Source organism: Miniopterus schreibersii, assembly GCF_964146895.1.
Source record: "Miniopterus schreibersii genome assembly, chromosome: 8".
Classification (NCBI taxonomy): Eukaryota; Metazoa; Chordata; class Mammalia; order Chiroptera; family Miniopteridae; genus Miniopterus; species Miniopterus schreibersii.
The window spans coordinates 1,486,355-1,508,963 of record NC_138109.1 but is presented as its reverse complement, the minus strand read 5'-3'; the positions used below and the strand labels follow the sequence as shown (position 1 = coordinate 1,508,963).

The window sequence follows — 22,609 nt, the reverse complement described above, 5'->3', positions numbered from 1 at the left end:
ACCCGGGGGGTGGTTGTTATGGCAGCACAGCCCGGGAAAGCCGAATAATGTCCCCTCCCCTTGCTGACGCCCAGCCCTTCGTCAGGGGTCACCAAGGTTCATCTCCAGCAAGCCTCCTCCTGCCTGCCTGCCTGCCTGCTCCTTTTACTCTTAGGTATTTATTGAGCCCCTACTGTGTTCTGACTACCGTGCAGGGCATTAGAGATACAGCCCTGAGCACAACTGACATGGTCTCTGTCCTCATGGAGCTCACTGCAGCGAGGACATGAACAGATGTAAACCTACAGCCGAGGTAGTCCCGCAAGTGAGGGGCTGCGCTCCACAAGCTGTCACAGTGTGTGCAGTCTGGGGTGGGGTGGGGAGCCAGCGGCACTGCCCCTAAAAGGGGCCTCTAATCCTGAGACCTGGGGATGAGCAGGAGTTAGATTGGTGGAAAGGAACAGAGAGGGTTTCAGGCAGGGTCATGTGCAAAGGCCCTGTGGTGGGCGTGAGCATGGCCAGATAAAAGGCTGTAAGGCTGGGAGCAGAGGGAGCAGGATGGTGGGGGGGAGTTGGGGAGACTGGACAGGGCCTTGCCAGCTGGGGGCAGGGAGTCTATGCTTTATCCTGAGAGCAGCAAGGAGCCTCTCAGGGCTCAAGCAAAGGGATGGAGTGATCAGGTCGGTGGGAAGAACCCTCTGGCAGCTGGAGAGAGGGCAGGTGGAGCGGCTAACGCAGACACCCTGACTCCACCCAGACCGAGGAAGCTCATATCCTGCCTCTGCTTGACCGCTCCCTGGAGAGACTCTTACTTTGTCCCGGTGATGACATTCATTAGTCAATCTTGATAGGACACAGAGTTCAGGCTGCTCATCCTCTCGGTGTGTTCCCCCAAGTCACTTCGAAATGTGCCCAAATCCCCCTCAAGATGTGGTCATCAGAACAGAACCCAGTACCACGCCAGGAGAAGAGGAGGGGGGACACTCACCTTCTTCCTTCTGGATACTATACCTCTGTTAATACAGCCTCTTCCTGCTGCAGCTCTTACATGTGTCCATCTCACAGCACAGAGCCCAGGGCCCTGTATACAGCTGGTGCTCAGGAAGTCCCTGGTGACTCACTGATGTGACCTAAGGTCCCGGGACACAGCCCCAGAGGTGCTGGATATTCCAGCCTGCCCCCCCCCCCAACCTGTCTCCAGTGTCTGCCCTGCCCCTGGGGCCCAGCTGCCTGTGAGTCAGGTAGTGCAGAACCCAGACTGGCTGGCCACAGGGAGGGGCCTAATAAGCCGTCAGTCTCCTCTGTGTGTGTCAGGTGTGGGGCTAAGGGCTGACACCTGTGGGTGGCGGCCTGGGCCCTGCTGCCACCTGCATGGACTGGCCGCTTTCAGGCAGCTCCCTGGAAAGGCGGGCTGCTGCTGCCCTCCAGAGACCATTGTGGGTATTGCACCCACAAGGCCCAGCCTGTGGGGGGAAGCAGCTGGGGGCGTCCTGGGGCACCTTGGACTTTGGGGAGACGGAAGCCCGGTGGGTTCCCAACTCCCACTCAGTACTTTCCTGTAAAGCCCTCTCTCAGAACCTGGCTTGGTCACTGCAGGGTCAATCCCCACCCCACCCCCTTCTGCCCTGGAGTCCAGCACCTGTACCACCAGCTGGGAGGCTTTGGGGGCCAGCTCCCCATATCCGGCTGGGGACAGGTGACCCAGAGCAGGTGGCTTAGCCTCTGGGCCTCCATTGTCTCTGCAGTAGGTGGGGGTTTGGTGGTGACACCTGAGGTCGCCCAGAGTCAGGGGGTGGTGGCCGGAAGGAAATAGGTCAAGAGTCTTAGTGACTGGCTGGAGAGAGGGACCTGGGGCTGGCTGCATGGCCCTCCTCTCACTGGCCGGCCAGCAGGGCCAGGTCTCTGGAAGCCTTGGCACCCATGTGGGCCAGGAGCACCAGGGCCAGGTCTCTGGAGGCCGCGGCACCCCCATGGGCCCAGGAGCACCAGGGCCAGGTCTCTGGAAGCCGCGGCACCCCCGTGGGCCCAGGAGCACCAGGGCCAGGTCTCTGGAGGCCGCGGCACCCCCATGGGCCCAGGAGCACCAGGGCCAGGTCTCTGGAAGCCGCGGCACCCCCGTGGGCCAGGAGCACCAGGGCCAGGTCTCTGGAGGCCGCGGCACCCCCGTGGGCCCAGGAGCACCAGGGCCAGGTCTCTGGAAGCCGCAGCACCCCCATGGGCCCAGGAGCACCAGGGCCAGGTCTCTGGAAGCCTTGGCACCCATGTGGGCCAGGAGCACCAGGGCCAGGTCTCTGGAGGCCGCGGCACCCCCGTGGGCCCAGGAGCACCAGGGCCAGGTCTCTGGAAGCCTTGGCACCCATGTGGGCCAGGAGCACCAGGGCCAGGTCTCTGGAGGCCGCGGCACCCCCGTGGGCCAGGAGCACCAGGGCCAGGTCTCCCTGAGCTCCCATGGAGCAGAAGCCTTGGAGCCCCCTGCGAAGGCTTTAACGCGTAGTTGCCGGAATTGTCCCACCACCCCGGAGGGGTTTTCAGCCTCGAGAAATGAAAGGCAGGAGTGGCTGCCACATGGCCCCTGGGTCCTCCCCCCTCCCTCTCCCTCATGACAGCCTAGGAGGTGACACAGCTGTCCCATCCCTGGGTTCCTGGGGCCTGCACACCATGGTCACCTTTGTAAGGTGACGTGGGTCAGCCACTTGCCTGGCCTGCTTGACACTCACTAAATGAGGGGCCTTCCCCTCTGGGGTCCCCGGCAGGGAGAGGGTATTGAACCCCCAGTCCCACGGCTACTGGGATTTCCTGAAAGAAATCAATGCTTTTCATCTGCAGGAGTCTCTTTCCTGCGGCTCACGGGTGTCCTGTGCACCTGGAGGTTTTGCTTCCAGTCTTTGAAAAGTGAGATGTGAAAGCAAACTTTTGCTCAGCCCCTGGGGCCGCAGCCCAGAGAGGGCTTGAGGCCAGCAGCCCTCCAGGGGACCTTTGGCCTGACCACCCCTGGTGCCCAGGGCTGACTTGTGAGGCTGCAAGGGGTGTCCGTTTCCCGGGCCAAGGCTGAGTGAGCAGCGCCCACTGCCCTCCCTCCCCGGGGGCCACAGGGAACGTGCGGGGTGGAGGTCACGGGCACAACAGTCCACTTTTCTTCTCTTGCCCTGGCACTGGGCTGACCTATCCCTCACTGCAGGGTCCCACGGGTGCCCTGTCCAGCCTGAGGGCAGCTGGGAAAGGTCTCATTGACCTCAGATGACACGGCCACTGTGAGTGGGCCTGAGGACAGAGGCTCCTCTGTGCTGGGTGGGTGGAGGCCCAGGCCGGGTGGGGTTTGCAGATGCCCGAGGGGGTTGGTGGAGGGGGGCTGCTGCCTCTCTGGCCACCAGGGTGGCCTTGCTGAGCAGGAGCACAGGGTCACTCACTCCTCCTGCACCCAAACAGCAAGTGATCGTCACTCCTCTGTGTGCCAGGCCTCGTGTCAGCTATCGAATCTTCCGGAAACCCCTCAAGGTGTTTGCCTGTTGTCACCTGGCCCGTGAGTGGCCCCCCAAGGTTGAGACGCCAGGTGTGTCTGGCTCTGAAGCCCAGGCCCCGTCGTAATAATTAGGGACTATTTCAGGTTTCCAAAGAAGTGAAACAACAACAACTTAAATGCACTTATCTGCTTCCAACTGAAAATTTAAAACGTCGCAGGCAATTTGGCCATGACAAAGCAGCTTGACCTGCTCCCCACTTCTAGTCAGCCTTGGTCCTGTCCTGCGCCAGGAGGTGAGAAGAAGCCACAGGACCTGAATGTGCGTTTAAATGAGCCATCGCAGAGAAGACCAGAGCCCCCCAGCCTCGCCCGCCCCCTGCCCCCGCCTCCGCCGCTTCCCCGGGTCCCCTATTTATCCGCCTACACGGGTTCCCCACACAGATGCCGCCGCAGCCGGCCTGCGCTTTTAAACCCCGTGTCAATGTGCTGTGCTCCTCAGCTCCCCACTGGGACGAAGGGGGCCCACCCCAAATGCCTGGGGCGAGGCAGGGCTGGGAGCCCCCAAGCCGGCCCGGCTGAGCCGCAGTCCCCACGCTCTGCCACACCTCCTGTGGACACACGTCTTCAGCTCTCGGCACGTTGGAAGCTGGCTGCTGCTCGGCACTAGCTTGAGGAGCCTCCTGGTGGCCAGAGCCACACGCTGGGTCCCAGGGTAGCAGGACCTCCGGAGGTGTCCGTCCTTCCCTGCCCCGGAACTCCAGGGGCAAACTCCACTGTCCCCTCCGTGCGGGAGACGTTGCCGCTGGGAGCACCCGGCACTTTCCTTCCCAGGGGTTGACATCCAGGCTCCTGGCTGGCGGCTGCCTTGCACCCCAGACCCCAGACCCCCACTCCAACCTTGAGCAAACGTATGCTGTGGACGCCTCTCTCAGGTCCCTCTGCCCCGTGAAAGCCCCCTGGGCCTGGTCCTTTTGCTCAGAATGAGGAGACATCTCAGTTTTGGGAAGACTCTTGCTGCCATGAGAAACAAGGCTCACGAATATCAAAATAGCTTCTCCGCAAATAACTGAAAGGCCCCCTCGGCCCCACAGGAATCTTAAGGGCGATTCAAAAGCATCGCTTTCCCCAGAAAACAGGTTCCGCATTGACACATTTCTCCCGTCGGTTTTTCCCCCGTTTCCAAAATGCGGCCTTTTTCCTCGGTCCTTTATGTGAGGAGCAGGGCCTGAGAAAGACAAAGTCCCCTTGTCAGCAATATTCGTGCCTGTTCTCCTATCCCCGGGGCCCCCACAATGGCGCTATTATCCAATGGCCTCTTACTCCTCGTGTTTTCCTCTCCCCTCGGGCTAATGAGGAGGAAGGTTGCCAGGCCGGACAAAGACAGGAGGGTTTGCACTGGAGGGAGCCCCAGTGTGCAGATCCAAGGGCCGTGATGGGCGTGGTGGAGACGGTCTTCAAGCCTTGGAAGGACTTCTGGAAGGGGGCCATTCGTGGGCTCTGTGATTCACATCACTTGTCCTCTGAGAATGGAAATTTATTTCCCAGAGAGAGGCCTGGTGAGCTGGAGAGCTCCTGGCGCTTCCAGCAAACCCGTCAGACCATCGGGGCCTAAGGTCTCTCCAGTGCTTGTCAGTGACATCAGAGAAAATGACCCAAAATAGTCAGACGCCTTCCCAACCAACCCTGCCCCTGGAAAACGCACTTCAATAAGAAGGCTCAGCACACAGATTCTGGCCCAGGGACCTTGTTCCAAGATAACTTCTGTTTCTTGCCTTTGGAGGCTCTCAGGAGCTGCTATTTGGGGGACCCCAGGCCTCACCCCCATTACTCTGCCAGAGCATGTTCAGGCCCCTTTGGAGGCACTGGAGCTCCCAGAATCCATGTTGAGTAAGGGCGTTTATAGAAAAACACTCATCCATCCATCCACCCACCCACCCACTCATCCATCCATCCAACCACCCACTCATCCATCCATCCATCCATCCATCCATCCATCCATCCATCCACCCACCCACTCACCCACCCACCTATCCACTCACTCACTCATCCATCCATCCAACCACCCACTCATCCATCCATCCATCCACCCACCCACCCACTCACCCACCCACCTATCCACTCATCCATCCATCCATCCATCCATCCATCCATCCATCCATCCATCCACCCACCCACTCATCCATCCATTTATCCATCCAACCACCCACTCATCCATCCATCCATCCATCCATCCATCCATCCACCCACCCACTCACCCACCCACCTATCCACTCACTCACTCATCCATCCATCCAACCACCCACTCATCCATCCATCCATCCATCCATCCATCCATCCATCCACCCACCCACCCACCCACTCACCCACCCACTCACCCACCCACCTATCCACTCACTCATCCATCCATCCATCCATCCATCCATCCACCCACCCACTCACCCACCCACCTATCCACTCACTCACTCATCCATCCATCCAACCACCCACTCATCCATCCATCCATTCACCCACCCACCCACTCACCCACCCACCTATCCACTCACTCATCCATCCATCCATCCATCCATCCATCCATCCATCCATCCACCCACCCACTCATCCATCCATCCATCCATCCATCCATCCATCCATCCATCCATCCATCCATCCATCCTTCCACCCACTCACTCATCCATCCATCCATCCATCCATCCATCCACCCACCCACTCATCCATCCATCCATCCATCCATCCATCCATCCATCCATCCATCCATCCATCCATCCATCCATCCATCCTTCTACCCACTCATCCATCCATTCATCCATCCATCCACCCACCCACTCACTCATCCATCCATCCACCATCCATCTACCCACTCACCCACCCACTCACTCATCCATCCATCCACCATCCATCTACCCACTCACCCACCCACTCACTCATCCATCCATTCATCCACCATCCACCCACCTACCCACCTACCCACTCACTCATCCATCCACCATCCATCTACCCACTCACTCATCCATCCATCCCTCCACTCACCCACCCACCCACTCATCCAACCATCTACCCACCCACCCACTCATTCATTCATTCATTCATGCAACCTACCCTCTGCTCAGAGTGTGTCCAAGCCAGGCTTTGGGGACCAAGAGCTCCATTGGGACTCTCATCTTTGCAGCCCCAATCCTCTGGGTGACAGTTTTTGACTCAGAGAACAGAGGTTCTGGGACCCTCCATGTCCTGGGCCCTGAGATGGTCTGTGGGGGCGGTTGGACCAGCCAAGAGGTCCCTCCTGTCAACACCGTTGATATTGTTTCCCTCCTGCCTTACAAAGGAAACAGAAAAGACAAAGGTCCCCTCAGCCTTCTTGGGCAGCAAGCTATCTCCCTGAGCATGGAGACGCTGCTCCTGGCACACCTGGGGAAGGGAGGGCCATAGGCCACCTGGCGTGGGAGGGGCTGCTTTGTCAGGCAGACACCTGGGTGTGGGAGGCAAGCTGCCACCTCACCTCCGGGCCTGGTGGCCAGGAGTGGCCTCAGGGAGGGTCAGCTGCTGTCGTGAGTCTGTGAATTGGGGAGCTATCTCTGTGGCTTGAGTGGTTGAAGGTGGGTGGCAGGCCAAGGGGTTGTGGGGGCGTCGGGCGGGTAAGAAGTTACCTGTGGGAGTAGTCAAGCTGGTCAGCGATGGGTGTTGTGCCACGTAGAAGCTTCCTGGATGCTGACACCTCCTATGGAAGATGCTGCTCGGAGAAGATAAAGGGCCACCCACCTGACTACGGGCGGCCTCTGGGAGGGATGGACCCCACCACCCACAACTCCCCGCCAAGGGTGCTCCAGGCATATCTCCTCCAGGTGTGTCCCCTCCAGGTATGGCATGCCCCTGCACGTGCCCCATATGTGAGGAGCCAGGGGCATAGGAGAAGTTTAGGAACCCTGCACCGGGTGGGGGCTACTTGTAGGTGGCAGGCAAGGCTGGCTTCGTGGGCTGCAGGCCTAAGGGTCACCCATGTGACACCCGCTGGCTCTGTGTCAGCAGAAGGCAGAATGGAAACACTGGGTGACAGGGCTGGGGGAACTCCCTGTGGATGGATGATCAGGACCATCATTTGTTTTTGGTGGTTCAACCATCCAAGGCCTGTGGGTCAGAGAAGAATCAGGTGGGGGGCCCGGCTCCCGCTGAGGCAGGTGGGTCTCGGAAAGGTACTCAGGAGGAGGGGTGCCCTGGGGGAGGCTGGGCCTGCTCCCCCTGCAGCCCTCGGCATAACCCTTGTCCACCTGTCCGTCTGTCTGTCACCTGTGGGGCAGGCTCAGCCCTGGCTGGGGGTGGTGAGAGGGGACTGGGCCTGTGGGGAGAGCTGGCCGGTGGGCCTCCACCCTAAGGAAGGGGCGGTGAGGATGGCTCCCTCACCACTTCTGGGAGGGGACACTGTCACCGAGAGGGAGACACTACATCTGGAGGGAGACGCACCTGAGGCTGAAATGCGTAGAGGCAGATGGTGCCACGCCTGGAGATAAACGCACCCGGAGGAGGGCGTACCTGAAGGCCATTGCACCTGGAGGCCACTGTGCCTGGGGGTGGGCACGCCCGGGGGCCGCTATGCCTGTAGGTGAACACTCCCAGACGAGGCTACACCCGGGGTGGTCAGACCCGGAGGCCACAACACCTGGAGGACACACCTGGAGGCCACTGGGCCTGGACGTAGATGCGCCTGGAGGCGGCCACACCTGGAGGCGAACTACTACGGCTGCTGCAGGACTGCCGGGGTCCTGGGCGCCCTCCCCGCCCTGGCGGCGGTGCTGGGAGGGTGGCCTCGCGTCCCCTGGAGCGCCCGGTGAAGGCCGCGGGCCTGAGCACCGCCCAGCCCCGCCGCCCCAGGGCTTTCTCCGCCTCTGCTCTCCCCCAGTGAAGCTCGCTGGCACGGAGGTTAGAAAAGCACACGGATTTATTGCATATCAATCTCATGTATAAATTCATTGTAGCATCGGGAAGGTTACATTTGGTATACAGTCCTATCCTACAGCATCGCCTCGGACCCAGCGCCGCCCGGCGTCCTCGCACGCACGGGGACCTCCCTACGCAAGTGCTCGTCTTTGTCTCCAGCCGGCGGGAAGCCTGCAGGCCCGCCCTCGACGGCCTCCCCGCCTCCGCCTCCGCTTCCGCCTCCCCGGCCGCCCCTGGCTGCCCCGCGCCCCTCCCTGGCCCCGGGCCCTCGGGCCCCCGCGCGGATTGAATAAGTGCATCTACGGAATTCTCCCTTCCATCAAAACGTCACGACCACACAGGACAACGACGGCTGCACGCCGGCCATGCACACTTCACTGGCGACGGAAGCAATTTACAGTCGGGGACAGACGCACCGGCCTCCTTCCCAACGGTCGCGTGTTTTTGAACAGCATACGAAACCCCGACATTTACATTTTCCCCCCAACGCTATACAGCCCTACGAGGAAACAGAGACGAACGCGAAAACGGAACCGGGCCGGTAAGGTAACAGTGGGACAGACGACGTGGACGCCGCAGCGGGCGCGTGGACGCCGGGCTCAGCTCCCCCCCGGCCGCGAAGGGGACGGTGGCCCCGGGAACTCTACGCGGGAGGACGACCGTCAGGGCCACTTGGCTCGCCGGTGAATTGCACGTTTGGAAACTCAAGCTGCCTTTTCAGTTTTTTCTTTCTTTTCCCCCCAAAAGTGGCGCCACGGATCAGTGACAGAAAGGACACAAAGAGCCTGGGATGGAGAGAAGCGGGCTCAGCCGCCTTGGAGCAGCTAGGACGCCTTCGTCACAGTATCGCTCGTTGTTGCTACAGGGACACAGTTAGTTACATGGCTTTTGATCCCCGGCTGAGGTCCACCGGCCGGAGCAGCAGCGTCCTGGGCCCGTCCCCTGACCGCAGCTCTACGGGCGGCACTGCCCCCTCCCCTCCCTCAGGGCAGCACAGTGAATACAGCTCAGTAGATTTCAGTCACTTGGGCGGGGGGACGGGGTGGGGGACAGGGGTGGGGACAGGGGTGAGGACAGGGGCCACAATCCAGTGCTTCGAGGCTAACACACCTGATATGTATTTCGGCAAGTGCTTTGCGGACGCTCACTGAGGGAGCAGTGAGGACGGAGGAGGCCAGGGGCCCCGAGTGTCCGGGGCCAGGCTCGGGGGCCACCGGGCTGCGGGGCCGGTCAGGTCTGGGCGGGCTGGCTGGGCGCCTGGCCTTGTCCAGGGAGGCCACACGTCCGGGCGGTCTCTCACCAGGTTGGTCTACAGACCCACACGGCAGGGTGCCGGGCTGGCTGCAGAACCAGGTGCCCCTGGGTTTGAATTTGGGGGCCCCCTGTGCCTGGTCAAAGGGCCGGCAGGCCGTGTGTCCTGCCCCATGGTCCCAGGAATGAGCACAGCAGGGGTAGGAGGGGAGTGTGGGCCGCTGGGGACTGGGGGCCGGGGGACCGCGGAAGGAAGGGCGAGGAGGGTCCCCCTTCCGAACTTCGCCTTGGGGGTCAGTCAACCGTCCACACGAGGGAAGCAGTTGAGGCTGGACTGGGGAGCCCCGGCCCTGGGCAAACCCACGGGCACAGCGTTCGTCCTGCCAGCCTGGTGCCTTCCTGCTCTGAGGCTGGGATCGCCCAACTGCCTGGCTCGGCCAGGCTCCCCGGGCCCAGGGCTCCCCTGGCACAGGGACCCGGGGCCCAGGAGCACAGGGAAGGGGCCACCGTGGTCTGGGACGCGCGGGGCTGTGAGGCGATGCTTCATGGATGCACTGGGCACAGGAAATAAGTGCTCTCTGACACGGGGTCCAAGGACGGACCCCCAAACCTGCAGAGTGCTCGGGCCCGAGGGGCTGAGTTCAGGATCGGCTGGCCTCGCCCTCATTGTCAGGGGGAGAAAACACAGGCCTTAAAATGTGCAACGGGGGTTCTTGGGGAGGAAAGGAGCCATGATGCTTAGGAGGACTGGCTGGTAGTGACAGAATGTGACAGTCAACAGAGACCTTGGTGGACGGCAGGGCAGCCCTTGTGTGCCGGGGCCGCCGAGGACGGACTCTCAGGTGTCCACCCGTCCAAACCGCCTACTTCAGACAGAGTCAAATGGCAAAAGGAAGCTCGCGCCTTACTCTTTAGCGCGTGATCTGGGTTTACGGACGTGGGGTGTCTCTATCTGAGGGGTCCCATCCAGACCAAGGGGATGGTGGCATTTCCGAGCCATGCCTGGCAGCTCCGGCCCAGGGGAGGTCGCCGATGCCCGTGGGAAGGTATGAGCGGTTGTGTTTGCAAATCCTCGCTGCCAAGGACACAGCCATCTCCCCCCCGGGGTCCCCGGGGGGCCATGTTCGGGCCGGCACACGTGTGTAAGTGGCCTCGGCACACGCTCAGTCTTACTACCTCGTGTAGGTTTGAGAAAGGGGGTGAAGCCCTTTCTCTGGGACTGGAGGGCGGGTGGCACCTCAGGGGACTCCCCACCAGGGCCTCCAGGACAGAGCTGCCCTTCCCCCCAACGCCCACAGGGATGACCGTCTGTGGCCCGGAGCCGCCACGACGTGGACACGTCCCGCCATCCCGGGGCCAGCACTGAGGATGCATCCACGGTTGAGGCCACGTCCGCCGCGACCCACGACCCACACTGTCCGCCTTCACACGTTTTTAAGGGCAACGCGGGCGACTTCTTTCCCTCTCTTGTTGGGACTATTACTCTTTTTTTCTGCCAAACGATAAAAGAAATAAATAGAACACTCGTCTTCAACGCAAATGCAACTGAAACGCAAATTTAACAAAAACACGTGATTGTCTGGAAGCGGCAGCCGCAGCGGCAGGATCCGGGGGGACGCGGGTATTTGGCACAGTGGACACCGCCCACTCCCTGGCTCTCGGTCACACACACACAACCTATTACACGGTTTTGGTCCTTCACTGGGTACTTATATTAACATTATTTCTTCACAATAAGAATGTCTAATGCCAAAAATACTGTTAAGGAAGAAATAAAATAAGAAAAGAAACAAATTAGAAAAAAATTACAAGTTATATACAGATTAAGGTCAATTCCATCAGGGAAAAAAAAAATTATTATTTGAACTTGGCCCCTATGGGAATAATTTAAAGCCCATGAGTGGGGAAGGAGACTGGTCCCCAGGGAGGGAGGCGCGGCCCCGGCCGGCCGCGCTCTCTGTGCTCTTTGCTGCAGGTCTCCAGGTCCTATCAGGACGTCCTTCGGTTCCAGAGCAGGGTCCACCTGCCAAGGGCCCACGCAGAGAGCGGGCGCGGCCGCTATGTCCTGGGTCCCGGGTCTCAGGCGCACGTGGAGCTTGGCCGCCTGCTCGGGGGGCTGTGAGCGTCCCCCGTGGCGGCCACGGGTGGGCCCGCCTCCTTCCCTTGTCCGTTTGACGGGGTGGGTGAGGTGGGGGCTGCAGGCCCTGCCTTCGGAGGAGCAGCGGTGGGGGGCTGGCCCAGGGGTGGCCAGGGACGGACCCAGGGAAGGAACGTAAGCTGCCCGGCCCACCTCTCTGACCTTCCCATATAATTGGGGGGGTCTTGGGAGGAGCCACTTGGGGGCCACGGGCACGAATCACATGTCACACAATGACAGGCACATGTCCCAGTCCCAGCCTCGGGCCGGCCCTGGACAGCATATCTAGGAATCCTTGGTACAGTCTGAAATGGCTCACAGGAGCGGCCGACGCCTGGGCCCGCCACGAGGTCACGGAACCACCGGGGCCACGGGACCACCTTGGCTTTACAAACAGGGTCGGGGATAGAAAACTCCGTTATCTACCGTATAAAGACCACGCCCACGGTGTGGGGTCCCAGGCGGGCTTGGCTTTGCAAATAAGCTCAGGTTCCCAAGCAATGCAAAATTACTTTAAAAAAACAATTTGCAAGTCCTTTTCAATTTCTTTTTTTTAAAAAATACTGTCTATTATTAAAACCACATGCTTAAATAGACTCTGTCGTCGATAAGATTACCAAAAGGGCTGTTCTGGTCATTTTCACTATAAAAATCGCGTGGGCCGCGTCCCTCTGCGGAGCACGCCCGCGTCTGTCTTCCTTCGGCTCCTGGAAGCTGCCCGGCTTCAGTTTGGGATGAAAGTCCCGCCCTTGCCCACAGGGTTGATCCCATGAGTCTGTCCCCGAGAGCTGCGCCCACGGCCGGCCGTGCGCCAGGCAGTTCCCGAACGGTGCTCTCGAGACCAATTCTTAGAGACGTGGACTCGACGGCTGCTTCGGGGACTTCGGTTTCTGAGTTTTCATTGGAAACGTTGAGTTAAACCAAGGTGGGGGGAGCAGACACCGAGGAGTGGTCAAAGGCAGGCGACAGGGGGGTCTCCCTGGCTCCAGGCCACGCTGGTTCCCCGAGGCCCTTGCCTCCGCCTTCTGCAGCTGGGATTTCTGTCGGGACTTGGGGCCCGAGGTTGCGTCGTGGACCCCAGTCCCCCGGCCGATCAGAGGTGGTTGATGGGGTTAAAGGCTCCGGACTCGGGTGTGGCTCCCGCGATGTTCAGCCAAGCGTCCAGGGGGCTCTGGGCGGAGGTGCGGAGAGGAGCGTCCTCAGAAAGGGACAGCATCATTGCATACGCCTGAGGGGGAGAGGACACGACACGGGGCAGGCAGGTGAGCAGTGTGCGTCCGGGTCCCGCAGGCCCCAGGCTGGCTCCGTGCTCACCCCTCCCTGGCCCCCCACTGCCCTCAGCCCGCTCAGGTCCACACCGGAGGGGAGAGCGGAGGTGCCAGCGGCCAGGCCATAGAGGCCAGACCCCCCAGCCCGTCCTGGAAGAGGGAGACAGGGCAGAGAGGGGGGCTAAGACGCCACGGCCCGAGCATAGGGGCTCCTCCCTCGGCCTCTTGGGGTGCTCCCCTGCAGCCCCACCCCCCACTTCTCTGCCTGGTGATCAGCAAACAGTTTGGGCAAGTATGCCTCCTGGGAGGGCCCTGGGAATTGCAGGTGGTCACTGCTCAGACCTCGTCTCCCCCGCCTGTGTGGACGACCGTGGTGACACCACAGATCTGCTTCGGGGAGACGAATGCAGCTGGGTTTGCTGGCCCGGAGTATGGCTCAGACAGCCCACAGGCCACGGGCACGAGGCCACGGGCCACTGCAGCAGGGCGGGGCCGGTGGGGAAGCCCAACCCTCGTCCCGCCTGAGATAACACTCTGGACAGAATTAGTAAAAAGACAAAGACAGACATACAGACGGTTTTGCTGAGACTCGGGGTGGGCCACAGAGAGCTGACTGAGACCCTGCCCCCTCCAGATGGACCAGGAGGCCACCTACACTTGGGAACAGAATGCCTGGGGCCAAACCTGGTGCCTCCCTGACCCCATCACAGCTCCAGTTTGGAACCAGTGCCCTCCTGAGGGGCAGCTTCCTGCGAGGAAACCTGGGCTACTGGTCACTCTGGCAGGATCACAGAGGGGGGGAAGCCAGGGCAGCCTCATGCTGAAAACCTGCTCACGGGCGCCTCCTTCTGGGGACGAGAGGACAGTGACCTCTGTGCCCCTGAGCACTCTGGCTCGGGTCCTCCTGCTCTCAACCTCTCCCTCCCCACTCCTGCTGGCAGGGAGGTGGCAGTCACTGGGGTGTCTCTCTAGCTGATGCAAAGGGCATGGGAGGGCCAGTGGGTCCCGGGTGCCCCCCAGGCAGGCATGGGGTGGCTCCCCTGCCGTTCAGCCAGGGGCAGGCGGGAGGGGCGGGCTCTGCGGGTACCTACCTGGTTCTTAGCCTGCCTGTACAGGGTCTGTTTTAAAGCCTCAGAGTCTAGGGTGGAATTAAGGACATCTTTAACTTCAAACGCTTCCTCAGCTGCTCTGCGCAGATCCAGCCCCTTCCCAAAAGTCGGCATCGGCTCCAAAGCTAACAGGCCGCCCGCCGGCTGCTGCTCAACACACCTGCACCAATGACCGGAGAGGGGCCTGCCGTTAGCCTGGCTGGCCTGCGGCCGCCTCTTTGACACCCCACGGCCTGCTCCGTGCCTGCATGCATGCCACGGTGCCTCCACGAGCCACATGCACAAGGAGATAGACACAGACACATGGACACCAGGATGGAAGCCACACGAATGCAGGAAATGGACGGACAGAGGACCACGAGGGGGTGAGTATGTGCACACATGTCGCAAGCAGCAGGCGGGGCGCCCAGGTTTCCGGGTACAAGGACAGAGCGGGAAGCCTTGGTTCCCAGGATTCTGGGCAGCTCTGAGGAGCCCAGGACCTCCAGTCCCAGTGCCCAGGGGTGGGAAGAAACGCTGTCTCTGAGGGTCCCCCAGGGGCTCTTGGAAGCCACACTATCACTGTTGCCGAGGTAGGTGGCCAGCACTAGGATGTGGGGGAAGTGGCTGTGGTCAGCACAACTTCAAAACTGGGGGGTTAGCCCTGGCCCCACAGCTTCTGCGGGAGGCTGGATGTCAAGCCCCAGGCTGACAGACACTGTGTGGCTCTGTGGCTGGACCAGAGACGCCCACGGGTCCAGGACCAGCTTGCTCTGTCTTCCCTCCCATACTCTGCTCCCTGGTCTCGGATGTGCATGTGTGCAGATGTGCATGTTTGCATGCATGTGCAACTGTGCGCACACAGGCACACATATGATCACGAACACACAGTTGCACACTTGCTCACATGCGCGCAAGCACACACACGTTCATACATGCATACACACGTGCCATGCACACATGGTTGCACGCTCTCACACATGTGCAATGTGCTCGCATGTGCGCAAGTGCATTTTTGCATGTGTGCATGTGTATACATGTGTGCGTGTGCATGTGCATGCGTGCATGTGTGTGCACGTGTGTGTGCGCGTGTGTGTGTGTAGTGAGCGGCTGAGCCCCAGCCCCCTCCCCCAGGGCCGGGCCTCACCCTGGCCATAGGCACAGGCCCTGCGGTAGAGACGCCTGCAGGGAGGTGACCAGCAGGGAGCGTGGAGGGCTCCCTGCTGCGGGGGGCCAGCTACCCTCCCGGCCCCCTCCCCAGCTGGGCCCCCAGCCCCCAGCCGCCCCGCCTGCGGCCCACAGAGCCCAGCACGTACCTTCGGGGGCGGTCGAAGCCCACGGCCAGGGTGGTGGGCGGCTCGTCCTCCTCCTCATCCTCATAGGGGCCCTGGGGCTCGGGCGTGGGGGACGCAGTGTCCTCCTGGGACTTCCCCGCCAGGCTGTCATCGTCTTCCTCCAGCTCCTCCTCCTCTTCGCCTTCCTCGGGCTTCCCACCGGCTCGGCCAGGGCACTGCGGGGCGCCGTCCGGGTCCTGGGCCTCTGGCCTGGGTGACAAGGGAGGGGATTGGCCGCAGGCCCCGAGGCCGGCAACTGGCTGCTGCCCCCTCCTCCCCAGGCCCCTGCTCCCCTGGGGGAGCCACCCTGTGGTCACAGAGACCCGGAGCTGTGGTCTTGGGCTGCCCCTGCCCTCGGCCCCAGCCCGGCCCTGCGGGGGGAGTGATTCGAGGAGGGGAGGTGGCTGGGGACAGACCAGGGCCACTCATTGCAGGGCTCCTGTTAGGCCACAGTGGACACCTGGCCGTTCAGGGCATGTGGTGCCAGGGCCGGGCACTGCCCAAGGCACATCCTCAAGGAGATGCGTGGCCCAGCCCCGATGGACGCGGCTGCTCCTGCCACCCTCGAGGACAGGAGGACGCGGGGATGGCCAGGGCGAATGGCCCCTCGGCAGACGCAGCGCCTGGGTCCAGGGTCCTGCAGAGCGAGGGCTGGGCTGCGGTTGGCAGTGGACCCGCCGGGACGGGTTTGCTTCAGAGACGAGTTCCCTGGCTGTAGACCCCCGGGGACATTCCAGCCCAGGCAAGACCTCCACTCAGGGGCCTCGTTATTAAAAGGCAAAAAAAGTGCCCCGGGTGAGTGTGAGAGTCCTCACTGCCTCCAGACAGCGCCGCCGGTGTGGGTTTAGTTCATCAGCAAGCCTGTGACTGGAGGGCTGGGCGTGAGGGCCACCCGGGCAGGCGTCCAACACGTGGGCAGGGAGCTGGGGCGGGCAAGGCGCACGCTCGCTGGGCTCACGTCAGACCCGAGTCCCAAGCCCCCAGTCCCCAGGCCCCGTTCCTCCTGGACCCCACGTGGCTGCGGGAATCTGTCCACGGCAGCCACAGGACACAGTCCTCCTCTCAGCGTCCTCAGGGAGGCGTCCTTCCCAATGACCACTGCTGGCCTCCAAATGGGGGATCTGTCCTGGGCTTGTCCTTGTGCAGAGGGACTGGGCTGGGGACCCCGACCCCTAGGCTCCTGGCCTGCCCGTCTTCAGTTCTTGTCTTTCCACAAGGAAGTGTGTAGATTCTCACACCCGACCTGCCTCAGGATGGGCCCAACCCAGCGCGTTTCCCTGTGTCACTGGTCGCTGGCGCGGGGCACTGGGCCCTCGCCCATCACCACCAGCAAGGGGCACTCTGGAGCCAGGTGACATGGGCCAAGACCAGTCTGGTCTCCTTCTCTGGCTCTCTGCGGGTGACCTTGGCCTCTTGGTGACGTGAGGACACCCTGTGCTGAGGCACGTCCCTGTCGGTTCTTCTTCGTGTGGCTTTGCCTGGACATCAGGAGCCACGGTCAGGGGACTGTCTCTAACAGCCAGACGTGCCTTAGGCCCCAACTGCGGGGCTGTGATAAGACCGTGACTTTCTCTGAAGGCGGAGACCACGACGCTTGAGCCACAGGCGGCTCTCAAACGGGGGCTGGAGTGCTGTCTTCGGGTGCCCGCCTGGGCCCTGCGAGTACCCAGCCACCGGAGGGCAGACAGGCTCCTGGGACCCCGTCTCCTGGGGGGCTCCCCTCACTTGCTGAAGGTGAATGGGGAGGGCCCTGGGCCCTGGGGGCCGTACAGCCGCAGCCCACCTGTGTCCAGCACGTGGGCCGATGCTCTGGGCCGGGCTCTGTGGCTGGAGCAAGGTGCCCCACTTCTCTGGGCCTCAGGTCCCCTCTGCAGAATTAGGGGATCGCACCCGAGGCCTCTTGGAGTTGGGAGTGTCTCTGGTTCCCTGACTCCGGGTCTGGCACCAGCTTCCCCCAAAGAGAACCTCTTCCTGGGGTCAGAGTGTCCTTCCTGGGTGGGGCCGCACGCCGGGGCGGAGCAGACACCCTCCTTCTCGAATCAGAATCCTGCCATTTGCTGCTGCTGCTGGGTGTGTGTGCACGCGTGTGCGTGCATGTGTGCGCACGTCTCTGTGTGTGCACGTGTGCACTTGTGTGTGCACGTCTGTGTGTGTGTTTAAGGAGGCAGCATTCTTGTTTGGAAACCTTCAGCACCCGGCACTGAACAGTGTCCCCGAGTCTCAGAGGCTGGGGGGATCTGGGCAGCAGCCCTCGCTGGGCAGACACTTGGCTGCACACAAGTGAATGTCGAGGCCCCGCTGCGCCAGCTGCCGGCGAGGCCTGCACACCGGGCGCTGCTCTGGGTGCAAACCTGCGTCAGCATCCTGTCCAGGTGGAGAAACTGAGGCAGAGGTGGAGCCCTTGCTGACACTCCCCCAGCTTCCAGGTGGCAGAGCTGGTACAGAGCGGGCGTCAGCGGCAGAGCTCGTGGGCCTCCCCTGGGGGCAGGTGCTGGGGCGGGGGTGCCCTGCTCTGGGCCCAGCCACACAGGGGAGCTGCAGCGTCCTCACAGTCCCATGGCCCAGCGTGGGTTTCTTACCGTGTGTCTGTTCGCGTGGACGCTTGGTTCATCTCGCTGTTGGCAATGAAGTTTCTGATTTCAGAGAAATAGGAGTCCTCTTTCTCATCTAAAAGTGCGTGGGTGTCCGACTCGGAAGTGGGGGAGGAGGCGCTGGTCCCCAGGTGGTTCGAGAGGACCCCGGAGTGCTGGCTCACTGCGGGAGGGGGCATCAGAGGGGCCCTCAGCCAAACCGATCTTCTCCACTGCCCTCCCCTCTCCATCCCATTCCCCCCTCACATCTCTTCCCATTGCCCCATCTTTCAAGTCCTCTCCTGCTCCTGAGCTCACCCCCCAGCTCCTGAGCTCACCCCCCAGCTCCTGAGCTCAGCCCCAGCTCCTGAGCTCACCCCCCAGCTCCTGAGCTCACCCCCCAGCTCCTGAGCTCACCCCCCAGCTCCTGAGCTCAGCCCCAGCTCCTGAGCTCAGCCCCCACCTCCCGAGCTCACCCCCCAGCTCCTGAGCTCACCCCCACCTCCCGAGCTCACCCCCCAGCTCCTGAGCTCAGCCCCCACCTCCCGAGCTCACCCCCCAGCTCCCGAGCTCAGCCCCCACCTCCCGAGCTCACCCCCCAGCTCCCGAGCTCACCCCCCAGCTCCTGAGCTCAGCCCCCAGCTCCCGAGCTGCCCCCCCAGCTCCTGAGCTCACCCCCCAGCTCCTGAGCTCACCCCCCAGCTCCTGAGCTCAGCCCCAGCTCCTGAGCTCAGCCCCCACCTCCCGAGCTCACCCCCCAGCTCCTGAGCTCAGCCCCCACCTCCCGAGCTCACCCCCCAGCTCCTGAGCTTGCCCCCAGCCTGGCGGAGCGGTCCCGGGGTGTGGCGGGCCCCCAGGGTTGGCGGGCTGTCCCGGGGTGTGGCGGGCCCCCAGGGTTGGCGGGCTGTCCGGGGTGCGGTGGGGCTGCCCCTCGGTGTGGCGGGGGTCTCCGGGGCGTGGCCCACCTGGCGCGTGCTCGTGTTCGTGCTTCTTGAGGTGCCGGTCCAGGTTGGTCTGCTGCCCGAAGCAGCGGCTGCACAGGTGGCACTTGAAGGGCTTCTCCTTGTTGTGGATGTTGCGGACGTGCCGCTGCAGGTTGGAGGAGATGCTGAAGGACCGGTCGCAGTACTTACACCTGCAAGGCACGCGTGTCTCAGCGGGGCCCCCCCACAGCCGCAGGACCCCGAGCCCCGTGGGTCCCGAGGCCACGGGCCACCCAACCCCAAGGCGGTCGCACAAGGCTGTGCCCAGGGGCAGGTATTCGACCCGGACCCCTGGGCGAGGGATCATGTTGGGCTGTGCCTCCAGCGGGGGAGGGGACCCGGGGCCTGTGCCCTGGGGTGTGCAGTGCCCAGAACTCTCCAGTGCCTCCGCCCGCCCTGCTGTCAGGTCACCCAGCTCGGTGGCCCCAGGCCGGGCAGGTCCACGCGGAGGGTGACATGCTCCCAGCAGCCTCAAGGGGGCAGCACATCACCGCAGAAAGATGCTCAGGCCTTTCCCGGGAAGGAGGGGCCCACGGCCACCTCCCTGGAACTGTCCTCCCCACAGGGACCCCCAGCAGGCCTGGGAGGGTGAGGAGAGCCGGGTCGCAGCGGGTCCCTGGGCCAGTCCCATCCTGCTGGGGCCTCAGCTTGCGAATCCATCAAGGGGGGCGTGGGAGCTGCCCCGAGCTTCTTTAGTGTCCTAACCACCCTGAAGGGGGGCTCCCAGCCTTGCTGCTGTCAGGGCACGTCCTCTACAGGGACCACAATGACCACACTGTCCCTTTCCGATCTGGGGCAGCTCAAACACTCAGTTCATCTGTGTGCCCCTCTGGGTGGGCACCGCCTGCCAGCCTGCCCCATGCACTCCCTCCTATAGCAGCCAGCCTCAGTCGCACCTGCTGGAATATTCTGCTGACATCCAAGTTTATCCAAACAAAGCGCTTACTGCCAGGAAATAGCTGTGATGAGCCATCTGAGACGCCCGGGTGTGACATGGCCCCTGTACGTGGGGGGCCCCCGGGTAGGGTGTGGCTTTCAAGACAATTCTCTCGGACCCTCATACAGAGGGTGAAACGAGCCGGGGCCGAGCGATACGCGTGTGGAGAAGACACGCCAGCCAGGAACAGGGAGAGCCAGGGCCAGAGAGCAGTGATGGGGAAGGGGCCTGCGACCACGGGCTCTGCAGCCAGCGCACTGCCCCCTCCTGGTGGCAGAAGTCCAAGCAAGGCCGGTAACCGCTGGCTGACAGGCGCTTCCACCGCCCTGTGCGCCCAGCAGGAGTCGCACACTTGGGTATGTGCATGTGTGCACGAATGCATGTACACAGTGTACACGTTAGTGTGCATACATGTGCACATGTATGCTCACACACACTGTGCACATATAGGCCCGTGCACGTGTGCTAGTGTGCACAGGCATGCACACAGTACGCACACGTGTACACACATGTGCGCCCGTGTGCTTGTGTACGCTGTACACATGGGTATGTGCAGTGTGGGTGCGTGCGCACAGGCGGTGCAAGTGCACATGGGCACACAGAAGTGCCCCTGGCTCCAGAGCTCCTCAGAGACACTATGAGCCTCCGCTCTGTCCGATGGTGTCAGCATCCTGGGCTGCAGGCCTGCTCCTTGGGGCAGCCGCTCAGGAGGGACCGGGTGCAAGGCCAAGCTGGCCCCAGCCCAGGTCTGGGCACTCACCCCCTGCCCACCCACAGGCGTGCCCGGCTGAGCTGCGCCCGCCCTCAGTCTATACCGTGCTCACATGCACAGTGTCTCTTCCCTTGCTCCTTTCAACACGTGCCCCCTGAGGGCAGCGGTGGGAACCTGGAGCAGCGGGATCCTGAGTGCAAAATGGGGCTGCATCGGAGCTGGTTCCCAGACACGGAGAGCAGGGGTGGGGGGCCACAGAGAGTCCTGAGTGGCCATCCTGAGTGGCCCTCCTGAGGTCTAATCTAAATAAATGGCCCAGACAAACAAGTCTGTTTGGAATTTAGGGGAGCAGTGAGCCCAGGGCTCAGGGAGCAGGGCTCTGCAAGCAGCTGGGATTTGCATTGTAAATAAGCTGACAAGTGGCGACTGAAATTTATGGCCGAGCTGTGTAGAGTAACGGCCGGAGCTCCACCAGGAACGGGTGCGCAGATGGGCGGCCGCAGCAGCGGGCAGCTGAGGGCCCGGGGGTCCTCGCTGTGACCACGTCTGCTGCCACCCCAGGGAAGCCAGCCACGGTGGGCACGGCACGGGCGGGGAAGGGTGAAAGGCTCAGGGCAGCGTCCTCCCTGGGACCCGCAGGACACACCACGGGGGGGAGAAATGCTGTTGGTAACTGTAACGCAAAGAAGGAAAAGATACCCAGCCCTAGAAATAAAACTAGCAGAGGAGACCCACACGGGCCAGGCTCGGGCGTTTGGCTTAGCGCAGGTGGCAGGACGGGAGCCCAGGAGGAGCCGGGCTGAAGATGGAGAGGGTGTGTCCCTGGGCGGAATCCCAGGTCCCACCAGGAGCCCATGGGCCAGCCACGGAGCCTCGCATCCACAGAGTGACTCAAGGCCCCAGTGGGCACGCTCTGGAGGGACCCCGAGCCGTCCCCCTCAATCCCAATTCAGTCTTTATCTCCCTCCAACCGTGTCTCAACAAGGCCTGCAGGCTGGAGCTGTGAGCAGTGAGTGTCTAATGGCTCCTGCCTCCCAACCTCTCCCTCAGCCAGAAGCTGCCAGACGACACGGGGCTGGGCCAGCGGGTGGTCTGGTCTTCCCTCCAGGAAGAGTACCAGTCACACTCAAGTGCCCTTCCTTCCCCACGGCCAGGCTCTGAAACACTCTCGGAGTGATTTTAGATGCCCTGGGGCGCAGACTCCGAAGGAAGCGCGTTCCAGTGTTGTCTAGTTTGATTACCGGTCACCCTGGGCAGCTGGCGAGGGGGATGTTAGCTGGCCTCCCTGGTGCACACGCAGGGACGCATATGGGAGCTGGCCCGGGGCTGGGGGTGGCTCTGGCAGGGCAGTTGGTGGGCGGGCAGTTTAATCAGCCTCCAGGGGCTGGGGTCCCTCTCTGACGGGTCTGAGGATGAATGTGCGCAGTTCCCTTTTCCAACGTAAATCTTCCCAATGATCAAAGTCAGCCAGAAACCCCCGTGATGTCACAGGGAGGCCCCACCCCCGGACTGCTCCTCACAGGGCCGCCTCGAGCCAGAGGAAGTCAAGATTTGCAAAGAAAACTTTCCAAGCAATTACTGCTATGTAAGTTGAGCCTCGCAGATCGGAGAAGACAAAAGAAATCGATGACAATCAGGTTTCTCTACAAACACAAGCTGACCGCCAGGGGTCTCGCACAGGGACCGCCGCCCAGAAGTCGGCTCTCGTTACAAAAAAACGCGGGGCGGCGGGGGACAGACAGATCTGTTGCCAGCCTTTGATACGTTATAATTCACTTTTAGGGGGACAGGGGCCTGTGTGTTGGGGTGTTGGCCACATAAGTGGTTAAGTAGTGGGGGCTGTCATTTATGCAGCCAGGAGACAGGAGGGACCGTGGCACCTGCAGGGGCCCCATGTGGCCACCGCCCTAGGGATGGACACACACACAGCCTCCAGGGCCAGCGGGTGACTCAAGCTCAGT

General features: G+C 62.1%; 1 protein-coding gene across 3 annotated transcripts in view; it reads right to left on the bottom strand.

Moving 5' to 3' along the window:
* Window positions 1-10,067: 10,067 nt before the first annotated feature.
* The window catches only part of PRDM16 (PR/SET domain 16), a 266,524-nt gene continuing 253,982 nt past the window's right edge, over window positions 10,068-22,609 (bottom strand). For 2 of the 3 annotated variants that reach the window (XM_081145608.1, XM_081145609.1), the window contains exons 13-17: window positions 18,982-19,151; window positions 18,026-18,200; window positions 15,429-15,656; window positions 14,116-14,293; window positions 10,068-12,984 (exon numbers count right to left, since the gene is read on the bottom strand). In XM_081145608.1, the coding sequence (XP_081001734.1) occupies window positions 12,850-12,984; window positions 14,116-14,293; window positions 15,429-15,656; window positions 18,026-18,200; window positions 18,982-19,151 (886 nt within the window). In that variant the 3' untranslated portion in view covers window positions 10,068-12,849. The remainder of the gene's footprint in view (window positions 12,985-14,115; window positions 14,294-15,428; window positions 15,657-18,025; window positions 18,201-18,981; window positions 19,152-22,609) is intronic. The other variant, XM_081145610.1, reaches the window with a different exon arrangement.